Below are 23,290 nucleotides of genomic sequence, written 5' to 3' on the forward strand. Positions count from 1 at the left end.
TGATGAAAAAGTTGCAAACCACTGCTGTATAGCCTATTTGACTTTATTTTTACTGGAAAGTGAAATGATAATGTAATCACCAATTTGAGAAAGTATAATCCTTTGCTTTTTTGCATTCTTTTATGGAAAGAAAAAAGTACCTATCTATTGGCTATCTTCTTTCTTGCTAATTTTATTATAAAGGGATTCAGTTAACTGTGGCACTGGATTAAAATACAAAGATAACCATTGCTTGCTTTCTTAGCTCTCAAGGAGAAAAGAAAGTAAGTTGCTACATATTTCTTTTGAAAATCTGCTCTCAAATCTACTCAGTCTAAAGATTTTATGCATCTGTTATGTCATCTGTTAAGAGTTATAGCTCCTGCTAAACTGATACCTCAATTGCCCACCTTTTCGAGGGGTAGAGACCACAGTAATGTTTTTCATACTCCTCAAAAGCTTTGAGTCTCTGGCCATGCGGCCCTGAAAAGGGACTGAAGTAGCTAAATGTGTTCATTTGCTTTCTATTTTAATCCATCACTATAGACGTGACTCAGTCCCTTTATTTTCCCCCAGTTTGACTCAGAGTTAATGCACTTAAAAGATAACTTTCTCTTTTCTCTTTCTTTTTCTCTTTCCTCTTTTCTCAGTTATTAAGACTGTTTATTTGTTTCAAGGTGGAAGATTGCTCTGCTGTGAATCGTGCCCAGCTTCCTTCCACCCGGAATGCCTGAGCATAGAAATGCCAGAAGGCTGCTGGAATTGTAATGACTGTAAAGCTGGCAAGAAACTACATTACAAGCAGATTGTTTGGGTCAAATTGGGAAATTACAGGCAAGTTTTTCCAAGGACAAAGAGGAAGTATTCAATCATTGTTCAGACACAGGTGTTCATAATCTGTATACAAACTGGTAGATAGGTAGAATACCACAGAGCTACTTCCTTAAAAAAAGAAAGAGAAGAGAAACCTATTCTGAGTTGGTTTTTAGAGGATTGGGAAGGTTAGTTGTTGTGGATTTTTTTTTTTTTTGATGGCTTGTTTTTATGTTCTGAAAGTTACTTTATGCTAATGAACTATGTACTACTAGATTCTGGAATAAAAGGTCTAATGTAGATAGCAGGGAAGATGTTTTCTTGTGTCCTAATACATTCATATTGATTTCTAATAAAATCAAGACTTTATATCCTAGTCAAAATAGCTGTCTTTGCCCATTGTTCCTGCTAAGCTTTAAACTGAGTGCAAGGAGAGAGCTCTTTAGAACTTAAAGAGAGAAATTATTTCATTAAGAGCTTTTATTTCTTAAGAGAATGAAGTGTAAGAAGTATGTGTGATTGCCATTATTTTCAAAAAACTTTCTCCTTTTAAGAAGCCTGTCCTTACCAAGCCTCCACTGAGTGGAATAGCGATATATTTTAAAGACTCTACATTTTATGTTTTGAGGCATATGTTTATCATTTTACTAAGAAAATAGATACTATTCAAGAGGGCACAATAAGAGTCTGCTAGTCAATTAGAATACTAAGTAGAATATATTTCTATAGAATTTCAAACATACTGTAATTTTTTAGCAATGGCTATGACATTTTCTCTGTTTTAAATATGCTGCTTGCTTACCTATTTAACTTTAAAAATTTTGTTTTTAGCTAAGATAAGGGGCCTTGAGGTTGAGAAGCGATCCCCCACACACACTATTTTTTTTTAACATATGACAGAAAACCTCAAAGCACCCCCCCCCCAAAATTGGCAGTTAAATACATAAGCAATTTTTTACTTCTGGCAAAAGACACCAAGTTTTAAAAGTCAAATGTTAAGCCAAGGTAAAGTATTTGCACTTCTACTTTAATAAGCAAAGACAAATACCTTACCTAGAGCAGGGACAAAGAAGACAAAGAGCCAGGTTGCCAAAGAATAGCAAATAGAAATTAAACATGTAAAAAATGCTGAGCCTCGGGGTGCCTGGGGGGCTCAGTCGGTTAAGCATCCACCTTGGGCTCAGGTCATGATCCCAGGGTCCTGGGATTGAGCCCCACTTTCGGGCTCCCAGCTCAGCAGGAGTCTGCCTCTCCCTCTCCCTCTGCAGCTCCCCCTGCTTGTGCTGTCTGTCTCTGTATCTCTCTCAAATGAATAAAAAAAAATAAAAACTCAAAAAAAATTTTAATCACATTACATTTTCAAAAAGCCCAAAGCAGTGCTCTCATTGAGGTTCACAGCTCAGTGAGATTTTATATGCAGGTCAGGTTCTTTTCACATGTTTTGCAGAGACTCATTCTTAATGTGTTTTTTTCCAGTCAGGCCCAGCTGGGTCACATGAAGCTGTTTCTTTTCAATAACTGGTTACCCCAATGCGAAGCCTCCTGGGGGAAGTGAGGAGGACCCAGAACAACCCCTGGTAGAAAGTGTCCCCTTCCTAACCAATCCAGTGAATATAGTTATTGTGTACACACTTAATACCTTGAAATGAGTTAGAAATAACCATTTCCCAGGGCACCTGGGTGGCTCAGTCGGTTAAGCGTCTGCCTTCGGCTCAGGTCATGATCCCAGGGTCGTGGGATCGAGCCCCACATTGGGCTCCCTGCTGAGCAGGGAGCCTGCTTCTCCCCCTGCTTGTGCACGCTCTCTCTCTCTCTCTCTCTCTCTATCAAATAAATAAAATTTTTTTTAAGATTTTATTTATTTGACAGAGCACAAGCAGGGATGTGACAGGCAGAGGCAGAGGGAGAAGCAGGCTCCCCGCTGAGCAAGGAGCCCGATGCTGGACTTGATCCCAGGACCTTGGGATCATGACCTCAACTGAAGGCAGACGCTTAACCAACTGAGCCACCTAGTCATCCCTAAATAAAATCTTAAAAAAGAAAAAAAAGAAATAACCATTTCTTAAAATATTTGTTACACAAAATAGTGTTTTAACAATTTGAGCACAGACTCTTGCCTCTTTTTTTTTCTTTTCTCTCTTTTTATTTTTTAAGAGAGAGACAGTGAGCACGTGAGCTGAAGGTGGGGGAAGCAGGGGCAGAGTGCAGAGCCTGACTCAGGGCTCGATCTCATGACTCTGAGATCACGACCTGAGCTGAAATCAAGAGTCAGATGCTTAACTGACTGAGCCACCCAACTGAGCCCCTCTTGCCTACATTTTAAATTAATTCTTAGGGGTGCCTGGGTGTCTCAGTCGGTTAATCATCTGCATTCAGCTCAGGTCACAATCCCAGAGTCCTGGGATCGAGCCCCACATCGGGCGAGGGGAAGCCTGCTTCTCCCTCGCCCACTCCCCCTGCTTGTGTTCCCTCTCTCGCTCTGTCTCTCTCTGTCAAATAAATAAATAAAATCTTTAAAAAAAAAAAGTCAAATTTGGAGGAACACATGACTTTTTTAGGATTGAAGTTAGGTTTGGAATAGTATTGGTATAGAATTTAAGAATTAGAATTATTCTTAAATTGGGTAGCAAGTTATGTTTTATAATTTGTATGTTCATGATATATTTCTTTATGTCAAGTATTAATTTTTATTTTTTTTTAAGATTTTATTTATTTGAGATAGAGCAGGAGCAGGGGGAGTAGCAGAGGGAGAGGGAGAAGCAGGCTTCCCGCTGGGCAGGGAGCCCGACATGGGGCTCAATCCCAGGACCCTGGGATCACGACCTGAAGCAAAGGCAGACGCTTAACCGTCTGAGACACCCAGGCTCCCCATATCAAGTATTTATTTGTAAAGAAAAAACTAGATTGGGTGTTCAGGGTATAGTTTGTTTAGTCTGTGTTCACTATTTCATTAATTCACTAATCAATGTATTTTTAAATGATGCGTGGTTTAGCAGGATTAAAGATAAGGTATTTTTTGTCCTTAGAATCTGAATGAAAATTGCAAGGTACAAAACCTCACCCCCGCCCAGCCATGTATCAGAATGGTATGATTTGTTCATTCTCTTGATCTGAAATTGCTTTTGTTTTCAGATGGTGGCCAGCAGAGATCTGCAATCCCAGGTCTGTGCCACTGAACATCCAGGGCCTTAAGCATGACTTGGGGGACTTCCCTGTGTTCTTCTTTGGTTCTCATGACTACTATTGGGTACACCAGGGCAGAGTGTTCCCTTATGTTGAAGGAGACAAAAGCTTTGCTGAGGGACAGACTAGTATTAACAAGACCTTCAAAAAAGGTAAGTTGGATGATGTTTACAGGGGCTCAAAACTAAGACTCCACGGTTGATTTCTCAGCATGTCCTGACTTGCATATGACATGTTTGTGGGATTAGAGAACTTTTCACCAGGTGTTATGATCCAGCGCCTGTAAGTATCCAGTCACGTTAGAGCCACATCTTATCCAGTCAGTTAGAAAAATACATTTCAGTATAGTGGACTCTGCCATCTATGTGAAAGGAGTTTCTTCAGCAATTTTTCTACACACATAGAAATTATTTTGGAAATAGTCTTAAGTGAAGCTTCTTTGTCACAGAAGAGTGGTAAAAGTTTCTCACGAAGAGCCTTACAACTGTTTTTGCAACAAGTTTCCGGGAAGTTTGGCTTTCTGGGTAAGAGTAAAATGAATTTAAATCTGGTACAACATAAAAAACTGGGGGTTTTTTTGGTTGGTTGGTTATTTTTTTTTTTTTGCTTTACTTGGAAGCGTGTGATTATATTGTGAGGCAGCAGCTTGCACAGAGCACAGAACCATACATGAGTTATGTCCTATCTCAGTGTCACACTATGTTGGTGGAAAATGGTCATTTCCAGAATAATTTTAAAAAGAAAGCCTTGGGCCAGATCCAGGGCATTGGGAAGGCAATGTAAAACTGCTGTCCTAACAGTTTTTGTTTGTTTTTTGGTATTTATATACTTTGTTTGGTCTTATTGGCAGCATTGGAAGAAGCTGCAAAACGTTTCCAGGAATTGAAAGCACAAAGAGAAAGCAGAGAAGCACTAGAGATTGAAAAAAACTCAAGAAAACCTCCTCCTTACAAACACATCAAAGTGAGTCTCTGCCCATGAAAACATTAGTATTTGACAGGCAAGAGGAAATGCATTACTGTCTTCGTCATTAGAAGGCACTTTATGACTTACGAAAACCTTTGTCAGTTATCACCCAGTCTTCAGTAGAACAGACCAGGAGCTTTTGTTGGAAGCATAAAATGGGAGCCACAGCTGCTGTGCTGTGAGGAGGTTGTTGATCAGCCCTCTCATAGCCAGGAGCACTGTGTTCCGTGTGGAATCCTGTTCTTGCCCGACCAGGTTCTCCTGCAAGCAAATGAGAATATAGGTGTTTAGCTCCTCTTCTTCCAGAAAGCCCACAGTTGTCTTCAATTAGGAAGTTGCGAATAGAAGAAGAAATACACAAGATAAATAAGGGAGAATTTACATCAGACTTTGATACTTCTGTCCACTCAGGAGGGGCCATTTTGTTCTTAGCCTCTTCACAGGGAAACTGAGGTCAAGATAGAAGGAGCCTTTCTCAGAGTCACGCCACAAGGCAGTAGCCGAGCCAGAAATCACCTGGCTGTGTCTGATGTTCCTGTTTAAATTCTTCCTCTTCTTTGTGGCTTCGTCTTCTAGGCTAACAAAGTGATAGGAAAGGTACAGATCCATGTTGCAGACCTGTCTGAGATTCCCCGCTGCAACTGCAAGCCAGCCGATGAGAACCCGTGCGGCCTGGAGTCGGAGTGCCTGAACCGCATGCTGCAGTACGAGTGCCACCCGCAGGTGTGCCCAGCTGGCGAGCGCTGTCAGAACCAGTGCTTCACCAAGAGGCTCTACCCTGATGCCGAGATCATCAAGACTGAGCGAAGGGGCTGGGGCCTCAGGACTAAAAGGAGCATTAAGAAGGTAGCAGGGGCCGGGGGGACAGACCAGGGCCTCTTAGAAGATGCTTCATCTTCTCTTAGGGATGAAGGAAATGCATGGGGATTTATGGCAAAATTTTGGAACTTACCATTCTGAAAGTTGGGCACTTCTCGAGCAAAGCAGAAGCGGTAGGAAGAGGCAGTAATAAAGTATACATAAACTTTGGGTGTCCTGTGATTAGGCATAAAAAGGAGAAGGGACATCGGTCATTTTCTCTTTGAAATATTGTAAGTTTCTCTTTGAAACTTGTTAAGCAAAAGAGCTGTAAAAGGCTTCACAGAGTCAAAAGAGTGCAAAGGTCAGAACATACTGGGATGGAAACTAGCAGACCCAGGACTTCATGCCCACATCATGCCCCATGAGGCCAGGGCCACGTCACTCACTCCCTGAGCCTCAGTTTCCCCCGCTCTCCAGCGGACATGGTAATCCCTGCCCTACGTATTTGGAAGGGTTGCTACCAGTCTCAGATTATGTATGCAAAAGCAACTGGGAGAAGTTGAGGTCTTTGACACTTACAAATTATCTTCATTCTTATACTTTGAGGCAGTTTTCAAAGCAGTCTCTTTGCAGAAAAATTTTTAAATGCAAATAACTCAAAAATGAAAATCCCCAGCAAATCCTACCGTTCAAACAGTGGCTGTCAAATTTCAGAGATCCTGGGGATCTCCTGGGATCCTTACCAAAGGGTCTTACTGAAATATCTGGGACAGGCCTGAACAGTGTGTGTTTTAAAACCAGGCCCCCAGCCCACCGCCCCCAGCCCACCCCCACTAACCCTCCCCCCCCCCCACTTGCCTAGTGCCCACAGAGAACACAGAGAGGCTACCACTGAGAGAAGGTAGGTCTGGTGGGCATTTCAGGTTACTCTTGACATTTTTGTACCTGTAAAAAAAAAATCACATCTGTAATTAAACACCATATAATGTAGGAAAGAGAATCAAACAACACAAAAATAATAAAGAGTGAAATTCCTCCATCCCTTTTGTCTCCTCACCAGAAATGATCATTGTTAAGAGGTTGTCATGTAGCCTTTTATAACTTTTTCTACACAGTTATAAATGTAAACATATACAAATACATATTCCAATATTCTATACTTACAGGGTTTTTTAAAACATAAATATGATACATATTATTTTATCCCACTTCAGATATCGTGAATACACCTTAATGACAATACATACAGATTTCTCTTTATTCTTTGTAACAGCCCCATTATATTCCATAGTAAAATGTACCATAATTTATTTCACCTATTTTCTAACAAATTTATATATATATTTCATTCTATAATGAACATTCTTGATCATCTATCTTCATGCACCCAGGTTTTTTTTAAAGATTTTATTTACTTATTAGAGAGAGAGAGAGCAAGTACGATTGGGGGGAGGGGCAGGGAAAAGCAGAGGGAGAGGGAGAAGCGGACTCCCCGATGAGCAGAGAGCCCGATCCCAGGACCCCAAGATCATGACCTGAGCCGAAGGCAGATGCTCAACCAGCTGAGCCACCCAGGTGCCCCTTTAGGCACCCATTTCTATAGGTTAGATTGCTTGAGGTGAAACTCATTAAGCACGTGTTTGTGAAGCTGCTTCTGTGTGCCAGGTACTCCTCTGGGTATTCGGAAAAACAGTAGTGAACAAGACACCTTTGTGGGTCTGCTAGAGACAGGTAACAAATAGATATATAATGTTGAGTACCACTAAAATGCTGCAAAGAAAAATAATGCAGTCAAAGGGGATGGCTGGTGACAGGGATGGTTATTTCAAACTGCTTGATTAAGGAGGGCTGAGGAGGTGCCATTTGACATGAACATGAGGGAGAAAGCCATGCAGGCACATAAGGGAGAAGAGCATTTCAAACTGAAGAAAAAGCAAGGACAGAGGCCTTAGCGTGCTCCAGAAACAGCAGGAGAGCCAGTGCACCTGGAGAAGGAGGAGGAGAGGGGTGGTTGGTAGGTAGGAGTTGTGAGAGAGGGTGGCCTGGGGCTACATCTTATGCGGCCTTAGAGGCCACAGGAGGGAAGCTTCTGGAAGATTTTAGTGGGAAGTGACTTGATCTGAGCTGATGTGCTCATTCTCTATTGCTGCATAACAATAATATTGCAAACTTGGGAACTTATAATGTAACACACATTTTATTTTCTCACAGTTTCTAGGGCTCACGAGTCAGGCAGTGCTTGGCTGGGTCCTCTACTTAGGGTCTCACAAGGTTTCAGTCAAGATGCTACCCAGGACTGGATTCTCATTCTTGTGCCTCCGCTGGAGAAGGATCCATTTTCCTGCTTGCATGGCTATTGGCAGAATTTTGCTCTTTGAAGCTGTAGGTCTGAGAGCTTCAGGTGTTTTTTTGTCTCGGGTGGTGGTGGTTCTCATTGTTTTGCTGCTATTAGCTTCTAGAGGCTGCCCACAATTCCTTGCCAAATAGGGTTCCCTGACATGGCTGTTTGCTTCCTCACAGCCAACAAGGGGGAGAGACGCTCCACTCCAGCAAGATGGATGCTAAAGTCTTGATGTAACAAACTCATATAATCACATACATCCTGTCACCTTCGCCATTGTCTATTGGTTGGACGCATGTCACAGATCCCGCTCACTCAGGGACAAAGGATCGCACCATGGCATAAGCCCCAGGAGACAAGCATCTTGGGGGCCACTTTAAGTACTTGTGTGCCACCCTTGGGGTTCAGAAGAACAACTCTGGCTGTAGTCTGGGGAATTTATGGTCATGGGCTAGGAGGAGCAAAAAGGAGATCATTATCATCCAGGAGAGAGATGATGGTGGTGTGGACTGCTAGGGTTGTAGCAGAACAGGAGAGAAGTGGGTGGATTGCTGACATTTGGAGGCAGAGCCAACAGGATGCGCTGATGCATTAGATAGATGGATTGGGTCTCTTGGCCAAAGGCCCTCAGCATTTAAATGTCATTGTAAGTGGGGCGCCTGCGTGACTCAGTTGGTTAAGTGTCTGACTCTTGGCTCAGTTCAGGTCTTGATCCCAGGGTCCTGAGTTCAGCGTGGAGCCTACTTAGAAAAACAAAACAAAAAAAGTCATTATAGAATGCAAAAAAGGGGCGCCTGGGTGGCTCAGTCGTTAAGCGTCTGCCTTCGACTCAGGTCATGATCCCAAGGTCCTGGGATGGAGCCCCGCATCGGGCTCCTTGCTCGGCAGGAAGCCTGCTTCTCCCTCTCCCACTCCCCCTGCTTGTGTTCCTTCTCTCACTGTCTCTCTCTGTCAAATAAATAAATCTTAAAAAAAAAAAAATTTAGAATGCAAAAAAATTTTTTAAGTTTATTTTTTTTAATCTCTACATCAACATGGGGCTCGAACTCATGACCCTGAGATCAAGAGGAGCACACTCCTCCAACTGAGCCAGCTAGGTGCCCCTAGAATGCAAAATTTTTGATGTTACTTTAATGCCATGCATATCACAATACAAATTTTTACCTGTGACTTCAGGGGAGGTTTAGAGGTTATCCTGAAATTTATCCAGTAATTGCATTTATTTTAAAATGTATTCTAATTTATTAAATTAATATAATCAAGAGAAAAGAAAATATAGTCAGGATTATTCTGCCTGTTAGCTCTTGAGGGATTGCTAATGTAAGACCATTGGTCTTCTACAAAATAGCTGGAAGTATATATTCCTGAAAAGCAAAATCATAAAAGACGGAGTAGCAACATGGAAAAGACTTTTGGTGCATTGAGGGGACAGAAGCCAAAGATGAAATTGATTGTACACAGCTAGTCCTCTTCTTTTCACACATAACAGATTCCTGAAAATGTGTGCCAGAGCCAAAAAAGGGACTTCCTGTTACAAGGTGATTTCTTAGAAATTAAATAAATATATATTAAATGCTGAATTACACCCTACCTTTTTGCCATAGTCTTTAAGGACAGATTTCTAGCATTTTTAAAGCTCTTTATTTGGTTATTTTTGTTCAGAATTGAATTCACAGTTAATGGGTGTCTTTTGGGTTTGTCTTTTTTTAAGATTTTATTATTTATTTTTTTTAAGTAATCTCTTCACTCAATGTGGGGCTTGAACTCAACAACCTCAAGATCAAAAGTCCCATGCTCTACCAACTGAGCCAGCCAGGTGCCCCACAGTTAGTTTTAAGTCCAGTAAGCAACTCTCGTTTTTTGTTTTTTGTTTTTTTTAAGATTTTATTTATTTATTTGAGGGGGGAGAGAGAGAGAGAAAGCGCACACACACAAAGGGGGGAGGGGCAGTGGGAGAGGGAGAAGCAGGCTCCCTGCTGGGGCTCTATTCCCAGGACCCTGAGATCATGACCTGAGCCAAAGGCAGATGCTTAATAGACTGAACCACCCAGGCACCCCAGTAAGCAACTCTCTGAAGCTAAGGTTTGTCCCTTTAGGACATCTGAAATATTTCTCTTACAAAATAGCTAGGAATATTTATTTACAGTGGTATCAAATTTTAAGACTTGCACTCTTCCTATTTGATATCAGCACTTTAACTTTCCTGTATTGACTCATTTTCATAAAACCATAATACATGATACTCAAGCTTTGACAGCCACAGAACCATTTCTTTAAATGAAATCTTACCTTGAATCCTAATATGTGGAAAAGGTGATGTATAGCCGACTTGGTTGAAGTTCTGCTGTATGGGTTTCAGTTAAAGGAAACCTGCCATTAAATAAGTATAGTAACACAGGGTGGCGAGGAAATCTACCTGTGAGGGTGATGGTCCCACATGATGGTGCGAATTGTTCATCAGCTGTGTCACAGCCCCAGCTGGATGGAGGGAAAGCCCAGTAAGGTGACTGAGCGTGGCACACAAAAGTGCAGACCCTCCTCCGTCCTTTGCGAGAAAGGACTGGAAGGGAAAGGTAGAGAAAATAAACTGTTCTGTTAAGTGTTACAGTTATCAGTGTAGTATATTTCTTTTTCTTTTTTTCTTTTTTTTTCTATTTGTACATTTCTTTTTCTAACCTAATTCTTTGTCATAGCTTAACAGTCAGTGAAAATGGGAGGGAGAAAAAAGCCAGAGGTCAACTTTTGGGGTGACCACTCCCCAGTGGAAACAAGTATGTAGCTCCTTGAGGCTGACTCAGAGCCTCACAGACCCCACTAACAGCAGACCACCAAGGGAAGAGACATGCGTGGGTCATTAGGTTGGTTCCTTCCAATTTGACACATTAACTTTTTTCTCTATATTACAGAACTGACAATGTTTTTATCAATAGAGAAAGATTAAATATTTGTAAGAACGTTGGCTTATGTTCTTAATGATTTGTCAAAATCAGAAAATGTGGTACTTCTCTTTAGATTACTGGTATTTACTATCAGTTCTGTGATTCTAAGGACCGTGAGAAGGACTAGTGAAAATTTGTATGGGGGAGGGGGTCGAGGGTGGGAAGAACAAGGTGAAACAATAAGCAAATACATTTTTGTTTCCCAAGACATTTCTTTTTCTTAAGACCGAAAAGTTCTGTAGGTAATGCTTATTGAATCAGCCATGCTTTTGAGGTGAAAGGGTTAATGACTATGAATTTATAAACACAAGATGTTGAATGTATAGTATTTACCTTATTTTAAAAGAAACTAATCATGGGGCGCCTGGGTGGCATAATCAGTTAAGTGTCTGTCTCTCCATTTCTGCTCAGGTGCTGGTCCCGGCGTCCTGGGGACTGAGCCCTGTGTGTCGGGCTCCCTGCTCTGCAGGGAGCCTGCTTCTCCCTCTCCCTCTGCCCCTCCCCCTGCTTGTGCTCTCTCTCTCAAATAAGTAAAATCTTTAAAAAGTAATAAAAGAAGCTAATCCCTGCACACCTGTGAGAACAGCAAAATGAAAACTAGTCGGCAGTACCAGATGCTGGCAAGGATGTGGAGAAACTGGGTCTCTCCTACAGTGGGAAAGTATGATGGGGATGTGAAATGGTGCATACACTCTGGAAAATAGTTTCTTAAAAAATTAAAAACAAACTCACCATTTGACCCAACCAGCTGCACTCCTGGCCATTTATCCCAGAGAAATGAAAACCTATGTCTGCACAAAAACTTTTACCGGAATGTTCACAACAGCTTTATTTGTAATAGCCAAAATATGAAAATAATTCAAACATTCCTCAGGAGAAATGAACCGTTAAACAAACCGCAGTACGTCCATAGTATGAAAGAGTGCTCAGCAGGAGAAAACAGACTGGACTACTGACACAACAAATGGGACAGGTCTCAAGAGAATTAAGACTGAAGGGTTTTTTTTTTTTTTTTGCCAACCTCAAAAGATTACATACCGTGTGATTTCATTTATAGAACATCCTCCAAATGACAGCGATGGAGAACAGATTGGGGATGGGATGAGGTGGAGGAGGGAAGGAGGACAGTGTAATTATAAAGGACTGTACAAGGGGTCTGTGTGGTGATGGAATGGTTCTGTATCTCGGTTGTGGTGATGGTGACATGATTCTACGCCTGACCAAATTCCATAGGACTAACACACACACACACACACACACACACACACACACACACACACACACACACACACGCAGTGGATGTAAAGTTGGTGCGATGTGAATAAGATTTGTAGATTGTACCAAGGTCAGCTCTCTAGTTTTAATATAGTCTTGTAGCTCTGTAAGATGTTGCGGGCAGTGAATACCAGCTGATGGGCGCACGGTTCCTCTCTGCGCTATTCTTGCGACTCCCTGTGAATATCTAGAATTACTCCAAAATAAAAAGTTGTTTTTAAAAAAGAATTCATTTGTTTCCGATTCAGATCTTTAACGGGCATTAACCCTAACTCTACACACTTAATAAAAGTCTGTTGTAATACAGCCTCAAAGACTTTAGTTAGCCTTATCTCAGGTTCCCATCATTATGTCCCTTGGACATATTGTTATAAGTCATATTGTCAGCAAGGAAAGATGGGCTATCACCTTTTGAGACACGGCTACAAGAAAAATAGTGTCCCCTGCCTGCCAGGGAATGACAACTACTGTTTGTTTCCATCGTTAGATTTCCAGAAGTCTTTTTGGTTAATTCTCTTGGATTATACATGTGGTGTTAAAGAATGCTGTCAAAGAGAGTACATTGGCCTTACATTTACATAGTGCATGCTTCTCTGCAGGGCGAATTTGTAAATGAATATGTTGGCGAATTAATTGATGAAGAAGAATGCAGATTGCGAATCAAGAGAGCCCACGAGAACAGTGTAACTAATTTTTATATGTTAACTGTTACCAAGGTAAAATTGCTTTTTTTTTGTAAGAAAAAAGGATTTTGGGTCTTTGTTTCATGGTCTTAGGTTGAACTCCGTTTCCTCTAATTTGATTGTTTTTTTCAGGAGAATGAACGCTTTACAGTAGCCAGTATGCTAGCTACCATAATGTGCTAATTATAGCAGGCTACACAAAGGCTGATTATTGAAGCCTTGCACATGGCATGTGAGTGGACAGATGACCAGGACCAGGGCGGACATACGGGGCTTTTCGTTCCAGCTCTTCTTAGTCACTGAAGGACCTGGCCCTCAGTTTCTCTGTCACTGACCGACACCATCAGCTCTGTCATGCTAAGTTCTAAAGCCCCGTTAAAGTTCTGATTTAGCAAAAATTCTAACTCTAAATTGTTCTGTGTTCTAAAACTTCATGTCTGAGGTAGGACAAATGGATGACATCATAAGTGAAATGACAGTAAAGCTGCTAGATTAACCCATGTGCTCGGAAGTCCCATTTGCCACACGTTTGGGACATCCGTTATCTTGTGCAATTTCTTCAGCAGTCCTCTGATTTGCAGAGGATGAGAAACTGAGGTTCAGCCCTGACAAGCGATCTGTTGGATATCTTGTCACAGTCGAGTGAAGGGCTAAGACTAGTACCCATGTTTCCTGTGTTCAGGCTCTCCCTGAAACTGAGAGGTAGAATATCATTAAAAGTAAGAACTAGAAATCACTTACAAGAAGTTTATTTTAACTGATATGTCATTGTTTGACGGTTTTACAACTTTCATGAACAGAAATTTCATAAACCTAAAATGCCATTTATTTCTGATGCCTGAGTGGCCCTTTAAGTCCGCTCTTCACTGTCGGGGCCCCTCCAGCCATCTTGATGACACATGGGAGGCTCCGTCCTCCAGAGCTCAGCCAGATGATCAGAGTTCGAATTCAGAATGTTGAGCTTTTTACTGTGTCCTGAATGTCAGTGTAAGTAAAATAGAAGGAACAGGTAACCACTGAAGAGTATGTCCCACATGATAGCCCTTCTGTCGATCAGACGTCCAAATCTTCATTCAGAGAAAAGGCTTCCATATTTCCTCCGTCCCTCTTTATGGCCTACTCTCTTGTCCATTTACCCCCGGACTGGTTTTGCTGCTTGTTCGGAGCAGGAAAGGAGGACTGGCAGCAAGCCCCGTGGCTCCCACGCCAAGCGGCTAGCTGAGCTCTGCGCTCTGGCACCCCTGTGGCTGGGTCATCTTCTAAGTAGCATTTTTCTATGGTCTGTGTCTAGAAACAAAGTTTAAACAACTTTAAGATAAATTCCACTTTATCTTAATTGCTTTGACTTGAAGCTCATCAACTAGAGAACTTGGTCACCAGCCCAGAGAACACGCGTTGTGGGAGTTGTCAGCCGCCAGACTTCGGCTGATAGCAAAACGCTGCTTCCTGTGGCTCTTGACCAAGTTGGAGGTTTCTGAGAGAGGCTTGTACTTCGTTTTATGTCAGAGGTACCTTTCATTTCTTTTCTTTCTGAAGGACCGTATAATTGATGCTGGCCCCAAAGGAAATTATTCTCGCTTTATGAACCACAGTTGTAATCCAAACTGTGAAACACAAAAGTGGACAGTGAATGGAGATGTTCGAGTTGGACTTTTTGCTCTTTGTGATATTCCTGCAGGTAAAAAAGCTACTTGCTCCCCGTGTCCCTCTCTGAGCAGGACATCCTTCAAGGTTTGATGCTCAAGTATTTATTCAAGTAAGATAGGATTATGTTTGGAACTGTTATCTGCCACTAAGAAGTGAAAATCTGTGTCCTGCAAAAGGGAGTTTAGCAAGAGCCTTTCTGTCCGAGAGGATGTTACAGAATCCTGTGTGTCCGCGGCCCTCCTGAATGACTCCTCCCAATGATTGCTGTCTGCCCAATATAACCAGATGTTTAAGCTTTTGTTTTCTTCTTTAAAGTTTGAACATACTGTGTTAGCATCAGCTGGTTTCTTGGTTTGTGTGTGGGGGTTTTTGTTTGTTTTTTAGTTGAAAGATCAGTCTGTTTCAAATTAGACACGAAAAGCTTCCGAAGGCCGTTATTGCTTCCATGTCTCCTCAGCCATCCAGCATCTTACCAGCAACACTTACTTTCTTCTCTGCCAGGTTTTAGGGAAATGGGTGAGAGGAAAAGAGCTGTAGCTAAAAGAGAGAAACTGCATTCCTGAAACTTCGTTCAGGACCAGCCAGCAAGCTTGGAGCTCCCAGTCCGAATCCCTGGGTCTTTGGTGTAAATAGTAAATCTGCATTGTGAACTCCATTCCGAGCATACGCTAAAGCATTAGTCACCGGAGATAGTGTGACCGCTACTCTTCCATGGTCATACTGTTAATTCAGAAATTTGTGTAAATTAGCTTGAGAAAAGCAAGCTAAACCAGAGCCCATTTCTCTCGAGCACAGATTTCAGATTCTTAGTCTCTTACATTGTTTTTGACCACTTCAATGAGAAGGATATGACAACTTTTATAGACTGTTTTTGCTGTAATCCTTGGTGGGTGGGGATGTTTCCCTCTGTTGGTTTTCCCCTGTCACTCTTCAGTGCAGAGCTCGGCTGAGGGAAAAGCATTCAGGTCAGAATTATGTCTCTCTTTTCATTATGAGAGTGTGTGTGTGACAGCATGTCTGTTCCCCGAGACTTGAGTATGAGTAATTATTTCTCTCACTTTAGGGATGGAGTTAACGTTTAATTACAACCTGGATTGTCTGGGCAACGGCAGAACGGAGTGCCACTGTGGGGCAGAGAACTGCAGCGGCTTTCTGGGAGTGCGGCCCAAGGTCAGTTGCGCGGGGAGCGAGCGCCCCAGGCTGTCGGGAAGTCAGGAGTGAGGCTGTTGAAGTCTGTGACCATCTCAGGAAAGGGCTGGTGAATGGGTCCCCAGTTCAGTTCATGGCCGTTGCCTTAACCAGAGTGTACACTCTCTGACTTTCCAGTGAAGCAGATCTTAGTAAGATCTGTTAGGTTCTGAAGAGGTGTTTGCATTTCTGATTAAATCTGAAGTTATCAACATCCTTTTCAAAAACTTTTTTAAAATTCACCCTATGCCGGGGCGCCTGGGTGGCTCAGTCGTTAAGCGTCTGCCTTTAGCTCAGGTCATGATCCCAGGGTCCTGGGATCGAGCCCCGCATCGGGCTCCGTGCTCTGCAGGAAGCCTGCTTCTCCCTCTCCCACTCCCCCTGCTTGTGTTCCTTCTCTCGCTGTGTCTCTCTCTGTCAAATAAATAAATAAATAAAATCTTAAAAAAAAAATTCACACTATGCTGAAAACCACTGAATGAGCCACTTTAAAATGGTGAGTTCTGTGGTACATGAATTATATCTCAGGATCCTTGCAATTTAAAGAACAAAGCACTGTATTCAAAAGTCAGAGAAAACGAAATCTTATTTTTATTTTAGTACTGTTATGGGATGAGAAGTGCTTCTGCTGGTTTTTAGGTAATTGAACAAAAGGGTTAAGGGAACTCAAATGAGCCTGAGGTTCGGGAGCTCCCTTTCTATGTAGAGCCTCACGCGCTGTGTTCATCCTTCTCCCTGCCAGTCGACGTGTGCGTCAACAGCCGAAGAAAAGGCCAAAAATGCTAAGTTAAAGCAGAAGAGGCGAAAAATCAAAGCAGAACCAAAGCAGATGCATGAAGACTACTGTTTTCAGTGTGGAGACGGTGGAGAGCTGGTCATGTGTGACAAAAAAGACTGTCCCAAAGCATACCACCTCTTATGCCTTAACCTGACTCAGCCACCATATGGTAAGCGAGCCTTTCAGGACCCTTTCCCTGACTTGCGACTCTGCCAACGATGTGTCACCTAGAATGTACTTCACTCCCCTTAGTGGAGCCATGGAATGGATAACTTTGAACCGAAAGTATGCTAGTGAAAAATCTGTCTTCAACTGTGGGATAGGTGCGGGCCAGGAGGATCGGTTTCTCGCTCCTTTTTGCCGTGGGCGAGCCGTTGGCTCCTGTGGCGCTGAGTTTGGGACGGAGCGCACACCCACACTCAGTCGTACACTCAGACGTAAGTGTGGCCGAGATGCGGAGTCGTAGTCAGCTGAATTCGTTCTCCAGTCAGAGCAGATGGTGCAAACCTGGCTTCTTCGTGGGTAATCACGCCGGGCACTAATGGGGCTCTTTTCCCTGTGCCCACCCCTCCGCAGGAAAGTGGGAGTGCCCGTGGCACCAGTGCGAAGAGTGCAGCGGTGCGGCCGTCTCCTTCTGCGAGTTCTGCCCACGCTCGTTTTGTAGAGATCATGAAGCGGGCGCTCTGGTCCCCTCTGCTCTGGAAGGCCGGCTCTGCTGCTCGGAGCACGACCCCGAGTCTCCTGTGTCGCCAGAATACTGGAGCAAGATCAAATGCAAACTGGAATCACAAGATCATGGAGAAGAACTGAAAGAATAAATGGGTGGTGATTTCTTCTTTTTTTCTTTTTTTTATTGAGATGAAAAAAAGGAAAAGAAACAAGTGACTCGATGGCACGTTAGTGGGAGAAAGCTGCCGCCACGCCGACCAGGTCCAGTGCGTGCAGGCAGAAGCGATTGGCCGTGTCTGTTTTTCTGTTTTGTTGGGTTGGGGATTCTTTGGTGGCGGGCCAAATTCCCTTGGTCTTCTCTTGCCTTTTATCATGCTTCCATCCCCTTGCAGCGGGAAAAAGAGCTGTCTTCGCTTTTAAAATAAGAACGAAGAGAAAAAGAAATTTTGTTAATGAGATACATTTAAAGTCTAGGATGTGTTCCTTGGGTGTAAAAAGCAAAAGTAGCCCTGATTCCTTTATTTATTTTCATTTTTTAAAACTTTGGAGAAGTGTAGTTCAGATAGTCTATTCAGTGTACATGTGCGTGTGTGTTTGAAGTAGCAGTTGGAGAGGCCCTCTAGAAAAGGTTCTGGTGATCTTTATATACCTCTTTGCTGAGCAGTAGGCAGGCTCACTTCTCTTTCCCTTCCAAACACTTTCATAGTCTTAGAGAAGGACTCTGTGGGAGTATTGAATCTGGTCTCTTGAAAACAAGATGCCTCAGCGGATTTTACCTCTGTGGTCTGAACCTAGCTGGGCTTTATGATGTGATACCTTTATTTAGAAAGGTATATAACATGGTTTTGGTTTTGGAGAAAAACAGAAATGGGTGCCCTCACTGAGTTTGAAATGTTTTCCATTGACAGTGGACATTTCTGATGAGGCATGTTTATGTGGATGTGAATGCAGAGTTAGAATGGTTTCTGTTGCTCTGACACGTGGACAAAGGCAGCTAAAGGGAGATGAAAGGCCCAGACCCGGAGTTGGATCATTCAGGCACCGTCCTCTGCGCAGTGTAATGGGGCCCCTAGTCTGACCTGGAGGGCATTACGGCCATTTCCTTCCCTGTCTCTGCTTCCCTCTCCAAATCAAACATTCCCGCCCCCACAGCCGAGTTTCCTGGTGAAAATGACACAGGTAAATCAGAGTTGTATCTGCGTAGGTCTTTTTGGTTTAGTTCTTCTTTTGGGGGGTGGAAGGGGTAGGGGTGTCCCCCAGTTACATGTAAACAATTTCTATTTAGTATTCTCTACTAATTAAAATCACCCCCACCGAGGAAGGGGAAGCGCTTCTACAGGGTATATAAGAGCCACACAAACACACTTCATCTTAGGAAGCACTTAGGGAAGCTCCCAAGAAAGCAGTGTTAGCAAAAATGGTTGGTTGGGATGCTTGGATCTCATAGATGCAAGTGTATCAAGATGTCTGCCCACAAAATTCAGTTGCATTTAATGCTTCGGAATATGTATATTCCAGTATTCCTTGTATGAAGTAAATAGTAATGTCAGACACTGTTGTCACACCGTACTAAGTAGAAGTCTAGGGCTAGCTTGAATGAGCGTTAACTTTCTGAATTTTGACTGCTTACAGTTGCTGGTACCTGGTGGCATTTATTTTCCCTCAAGAAGGACCTAGGAACCTTATGAAGGGAGGGAGGGTAGATGCTCGGCCACATTCCTTCCATTGTGTTATGTGTGTTCCTTTTTTTCTTATCAATTCAGAGTTCTTCTCTGGAAAAAAGAAAAAAAACTGTTTCGTGCCTCTCTCTCTCTCTGTCTCTCTTTTTTAATGTAAATGTGCAATTGTACTGGATTTTCTCTTGTAAAAAAACAACATAGAACAAACAAACAAACAAAAAAAAATCACACTACAATTCTTTTACTTAAGCTCCTAAACTGCCATTTGCCTGATTCCAGCAATTAATTCTGAGGTAACTTATTGAGCCTCCAGGAATTCTCTTGATTGGATATGATCCCAGGAGAAAGAGCAAAATGGAAAATGCTATGCATGTTACAAAGTCAACTCGCTACCAGTAACATGCAGCACAGCGCACCAAAACACTAAACTTTGCTCTTGAACAATTATATAGTTTGATATCCTTTTAAAAAATAATTTAAGAAAATCTAGGTTTTATCATACTAAAACTTTATTTTATATATATATATATATGTGTGTGTGTGTATATATATATATGAGATAAATGTTTGCTTTTTTTAAACTTACTAACATGAAGGATTTCCTTTAACATTCAAAATGTAACTCTCCTATTGAAACCGTATTCCACATGAAATCTTATCTCCTTGCTTTGTTTTGGACTTAGTGCTATTTAATACCTGATGACTTTTATATGGTAAGCCAGGGTACATCCTGTATACTTACAAATAACTTAGGTTTCAGTATTTTTATGCAGCTTCTTCATCATGTCACGTTTTGTTGGTGTTACAACAGCTCTGCTGAGATTTTTTAATCTTTTTAGGGGGTTGGGGGTACCTAATAGGATCGTTCTGCCATTTCAGAAATCAGGGTGAAAACAAAATAGCTAACCATAGCTCTGGAGTCTTCGTCCAGGAGCGCTCTTTAATGGTCCAAAAGTGGCTTTAGCCCATGCCAGTGCCAGGGTGCTCTCCTCACCTCCGGAGTGTCACCGCCCACCTGCATGGTGCAGGCTGTGGAAGCAGTAAGGCGGAGAGAGGGCTGTGCTTTCTGTGTGCATCGTGTGCACGCACTGTGCTTGCCCGTGCTTCACCAACGAAATGGTCCAAAGGACGTGTTGCTCGCTCATAGTCTGTAGTTGGTATTGGTTAGCTTGTAAATCTGTATGGTCAGAGCAAAAATGGTTGGGTTTTATTCTTGTCCAAAAATGAAATAACTTAAAGCATCATGGGATAATGGTGGGTTCTTTTTTTTAGCCTCATGTTAATTCTTTGGAAGAAGAAGCGAATGTAAAATTTTTGATAATCAGCATAAAGCTTCAGAAATCAGATGGGTAACAACTACAGAGGAAATCCCGGGCGGCCTTCCCCTCATTCCTGGAAGGCCGGTCCGCTGGAGGGATTCACTTCTTTAATAGCTAATCAGGGCTAGAGTCAGGAGGGAGGTGGGGTTTATTTTCATTTTTATTTTAACAAGTTCCTACTCTACCTTAATTCTCAAAGATGATCTAGCCTAAGCTATAGAATAGGCCAACTTTTAGAATCACTGAAACTTGGAGCTATCTCTGTGTTCAAGTCAGGAACAAATGTAAAAACTAAAATAATAATACGGGGATGGCGGCTCCCAGCTCCCTTCTGCCATTTCCACATAATACTTGGAAACATGCTTGTAAATAATGTTCTGCAATTCTGAGATAATCATGTAGAGGACTCTCAGAGTGGGCAAGCCCTGGACAGGTTTCTCTCCCGGTTCATGAAGTAGTTTCCTTTCGGCCTCATCGCATGGTTTGTGTTCCGGCCAGGGCCAGGGCCAGGGCCAGGGCCAGGGCGAGCGCTGCAGTCTGGATGGCAGAGAGCAGCCCTACAGAGCCTGGTCTCTGGACCCCCCCCCCCCCCACCAGGGTCCTTTAGCATTCACCTTGAAGTCAGGGCACTGCCGCCTGCCGGGTCCCAACAGGATAAGAAAACAGGTTGCCGCGGAGCCCTTAGGTCTTGGGAAGCTCACCGGGGAGGTACCTCTGGCAGCGCAGACTCGACTTCCCGAGTTGGCCAAGTTGCTGCAGACTGAAAGTGATCATTTGGAACGATTTCCTTTGGCCTCGGGCCACTTACAGTTGGTCCCTGGTTGTCTGTAAACCAAGAGTAGAACGCGCCTCCACTTTCAGCTAAGCTGGGGAACAGATCTGATTAGACGGCTTTGCCATGTATTAACGAAGATTGAAAAGTTGGACATGTGTATATACTGAAATCTACCAACTTTTCCCCGGGGCGGGGTGCAGGGAGGAAAGGGGGTTAGAACAGGGTAAGGGAGGGGGAATGATGTTTACCACAGGTACAAAGTAGTCACTTTAACATTGAGACCTCTGCCTCATCGAATTCAGGTTTTTTAAGTACTTGAAACTCTTCATATTCCCCTTATTTTACAGATACTTTTAAACTTATGAAGTAGAAAGCATTGTTTTGTATACTGTTTTGAAAACAAATAACCTAGTCTCGTCCTCTTCAACTTGGATTAAAGGCAAAGTTCTGCAAATGGGAGAGAGTGTCCACAGCAGATAGCTCAGATTTCATGTACACATTCGGGAAGAGACTCTTGCATGAAATACCAGCAGCATTTTTATGAGTATTTCCCACATGTGTTCTTTATTTTGTCATTTTGTCAACCCTAGCCCCATGCACCTCTTCTTTCCTTTTAATATATATGCCTGTGTAGGGAAAAAAAAACACAAAAATTTGCACTTACGTTACACTCCTGAAACGCAGGGTGTAATCTGTGTGTTTCAGAAACCATTTCCGTTCTTTTCTCCATCAGTCCATTGCTTAAGTGACAAGTTCAGGTGCTTGTGGCACAAATGTGTGCAGGGCGGAGGGGGGGCCGGGGGGGCAGCCTGCCCTTCCGTAGCCTGTGAAAGTCAGTTATGCGTAAGAGAAAGGGAAAAGATGAACAGTTGCCAAAGTCATTTATTCGGTCCTTAGTTTTCTTATGTGACCTTCCATATCTGCGAATTGGCAAGCAAGCCCCCTTGGGTGCTGGTCCCCCCCCCCCCCCACAGCCGGCCGCAGACCTGCAACGTGTGCCCGAGGCACGGTGTCCATCAGATCACCGGGCCAAGGTATGTATGAGGTCTTCTTGTCAGGTTAGGAGTGGACTGGATACAATTTACTTTTTTACTCTGTTGTCATTAATATTGCTCTTTATCTCATTTGTGCTGTCACATACCCTCTGTTAAAAAGAAAATCACATTGCCTCCGATGATCAAGATGCTAAATGATGATTACAACTGGCTAATAAGATCCTTTTTCTATACAAGGGTGTGTGCACAATTGGAATTGATACGAGAAATTCATTTGTAACCACTTGTGATATTGCACAACAAACACAGATACCTACAGATTGTTTTCTTTTTCTTGTGATCTTTATCTATGATAATGACCTTTGTAGATTGGTTATTTCTGTACTTTATCTGTAATAAACTTTGTAGATCCTGTGAAATGTTATTTTGCCTAAATCACTTGAGACTTGAGTCTTTAATAACAAAGCATCAATATTCACTAAAGTCAATCTCTTTTGAGTTTCTGTGACTTGGCTAGAAGCTCTTTACACTTAAGAGATTAGTGTCATTTTCCCTGGGGGGTGTTCCACTAGGGCATTACTGTATAATGACTTGATGTTGCCACATAGACTTCAAGATACATGATATTTTGGGGATTTTGTTGATTGGCCTATGTTTTACTGCATAGTGTGAAACGTGTAAAGCTTGGTTAACCTGTATATAGATAGCTTATTGTTGACTAGTTATAGTGTATTTAGGATTGCCTGTAATTTTAAGCTTCTTACTACTGTGTGTGCTGGTAGGAACATAAATTTTTGTACATTTACTGAGATGTTGCTTTTTTTATTTTACAAATACTTTGGAATTCAAATGTGTTTTTTGCTTCCGTGAGGATTAATTTGGAAAGGTTCTTAATGACATTCCACTGACTTCAGATTTTGCTTGAGATTGACTTCAATAAATTGTCCTGTATGTTCCAAATTAAACTGTGGACTTGTTCATTGCCTGTAGTTTCTGGCCACAACTGCTGGCCTAGAGGCCCTTAATGGGAAGGGAGGGCACTGGGTGCCGGGCTGGAGGACCCGAGACGTGCCCGCCCCCCACCCTCCCGCCCCCCCCCGGCCGCTGAGGCCTGCGGCACAGCCAGGTCCTCCGAAATGCTGCCATGCCGCAAATAGACGTGGGCTTTGGTGGTGTTTTCCCAGAGGGAAGACCCTTGGAGAATGCTGCTTCTCGCTCAGTGTAGTAGGAGACTGTGGAGCGAAGGGCGGGAGGGGAAGA

General features: G+C 42.7%; 1 protein-coding gene across 4 annotated transcripts in view; it reads left to right on the plus strand.

Moving 5' to 3' along the window:
• Window positions 1-22,990, plus strand: part of NSD3 (nuclear receptor binding SET domain protein 3) — a 119,899-nt gene extending 96,909 nt beyond the window's left edge. For 3 of the 4 annotated variants that reach the window (XM_027600356.2, XM_027600355.2, XM_027600358.2), the window contains 9 exons: window positions 657-813; window positions 3,925-4,127; window positions 4,826-4,938; window positions 5,518-5,787; window positions 12,897-13,013; window positions 14,517-14,658; window positions 15,691-15,797; window positions 16,558-16,762; window positions 17,170-22,990. In XM_027600356.2, coding sequence (XP_027456157.1) covers window positions 657-813; window positions 3,925-4,127; window positions 4,826-4,938; window positions 5,518-5,787; window positions 12,897-13,013; window positions 14,517-14,658; window positions 15,691-15,797; window positions 16,558-16,762; window positions 17,170-17,411 — 1,556 coding nt within the window. In that variant the 3' untranslated portion in view covers window positions 17,412-22,990. The remainder of the gene's footprint in view (window positions 1-656; window positions 814-3,924; window positions 4,128-4,825; window positions 4,939-5,517; window positions 5,788-12,896; window positions 13,014-14,516; window positions 14,659-15,690; window positions 15,798-16,557; window positions 16,763-17,169) is intronic. The other variant, XM_027600357.2, reaches the window with a different exon arrangement.
• Window positions 22,991-23,290: the final 300 nt, after the last annotated feature.

Source organism: Zalophus californianus, chromosome 2 (genome assembly GCF_009762305.2).
Source record: "Zalophus californianus isolate mZalCal1 chromosome 2, mZalCal1.pri.v2, whole genome shotgun sequence".
Lineage (NCBI taxonomy): Eukaryota > Metazoa > Chordata > Mammalia > Carnivora > Otariidae > Zalophus > Zalophus californianus.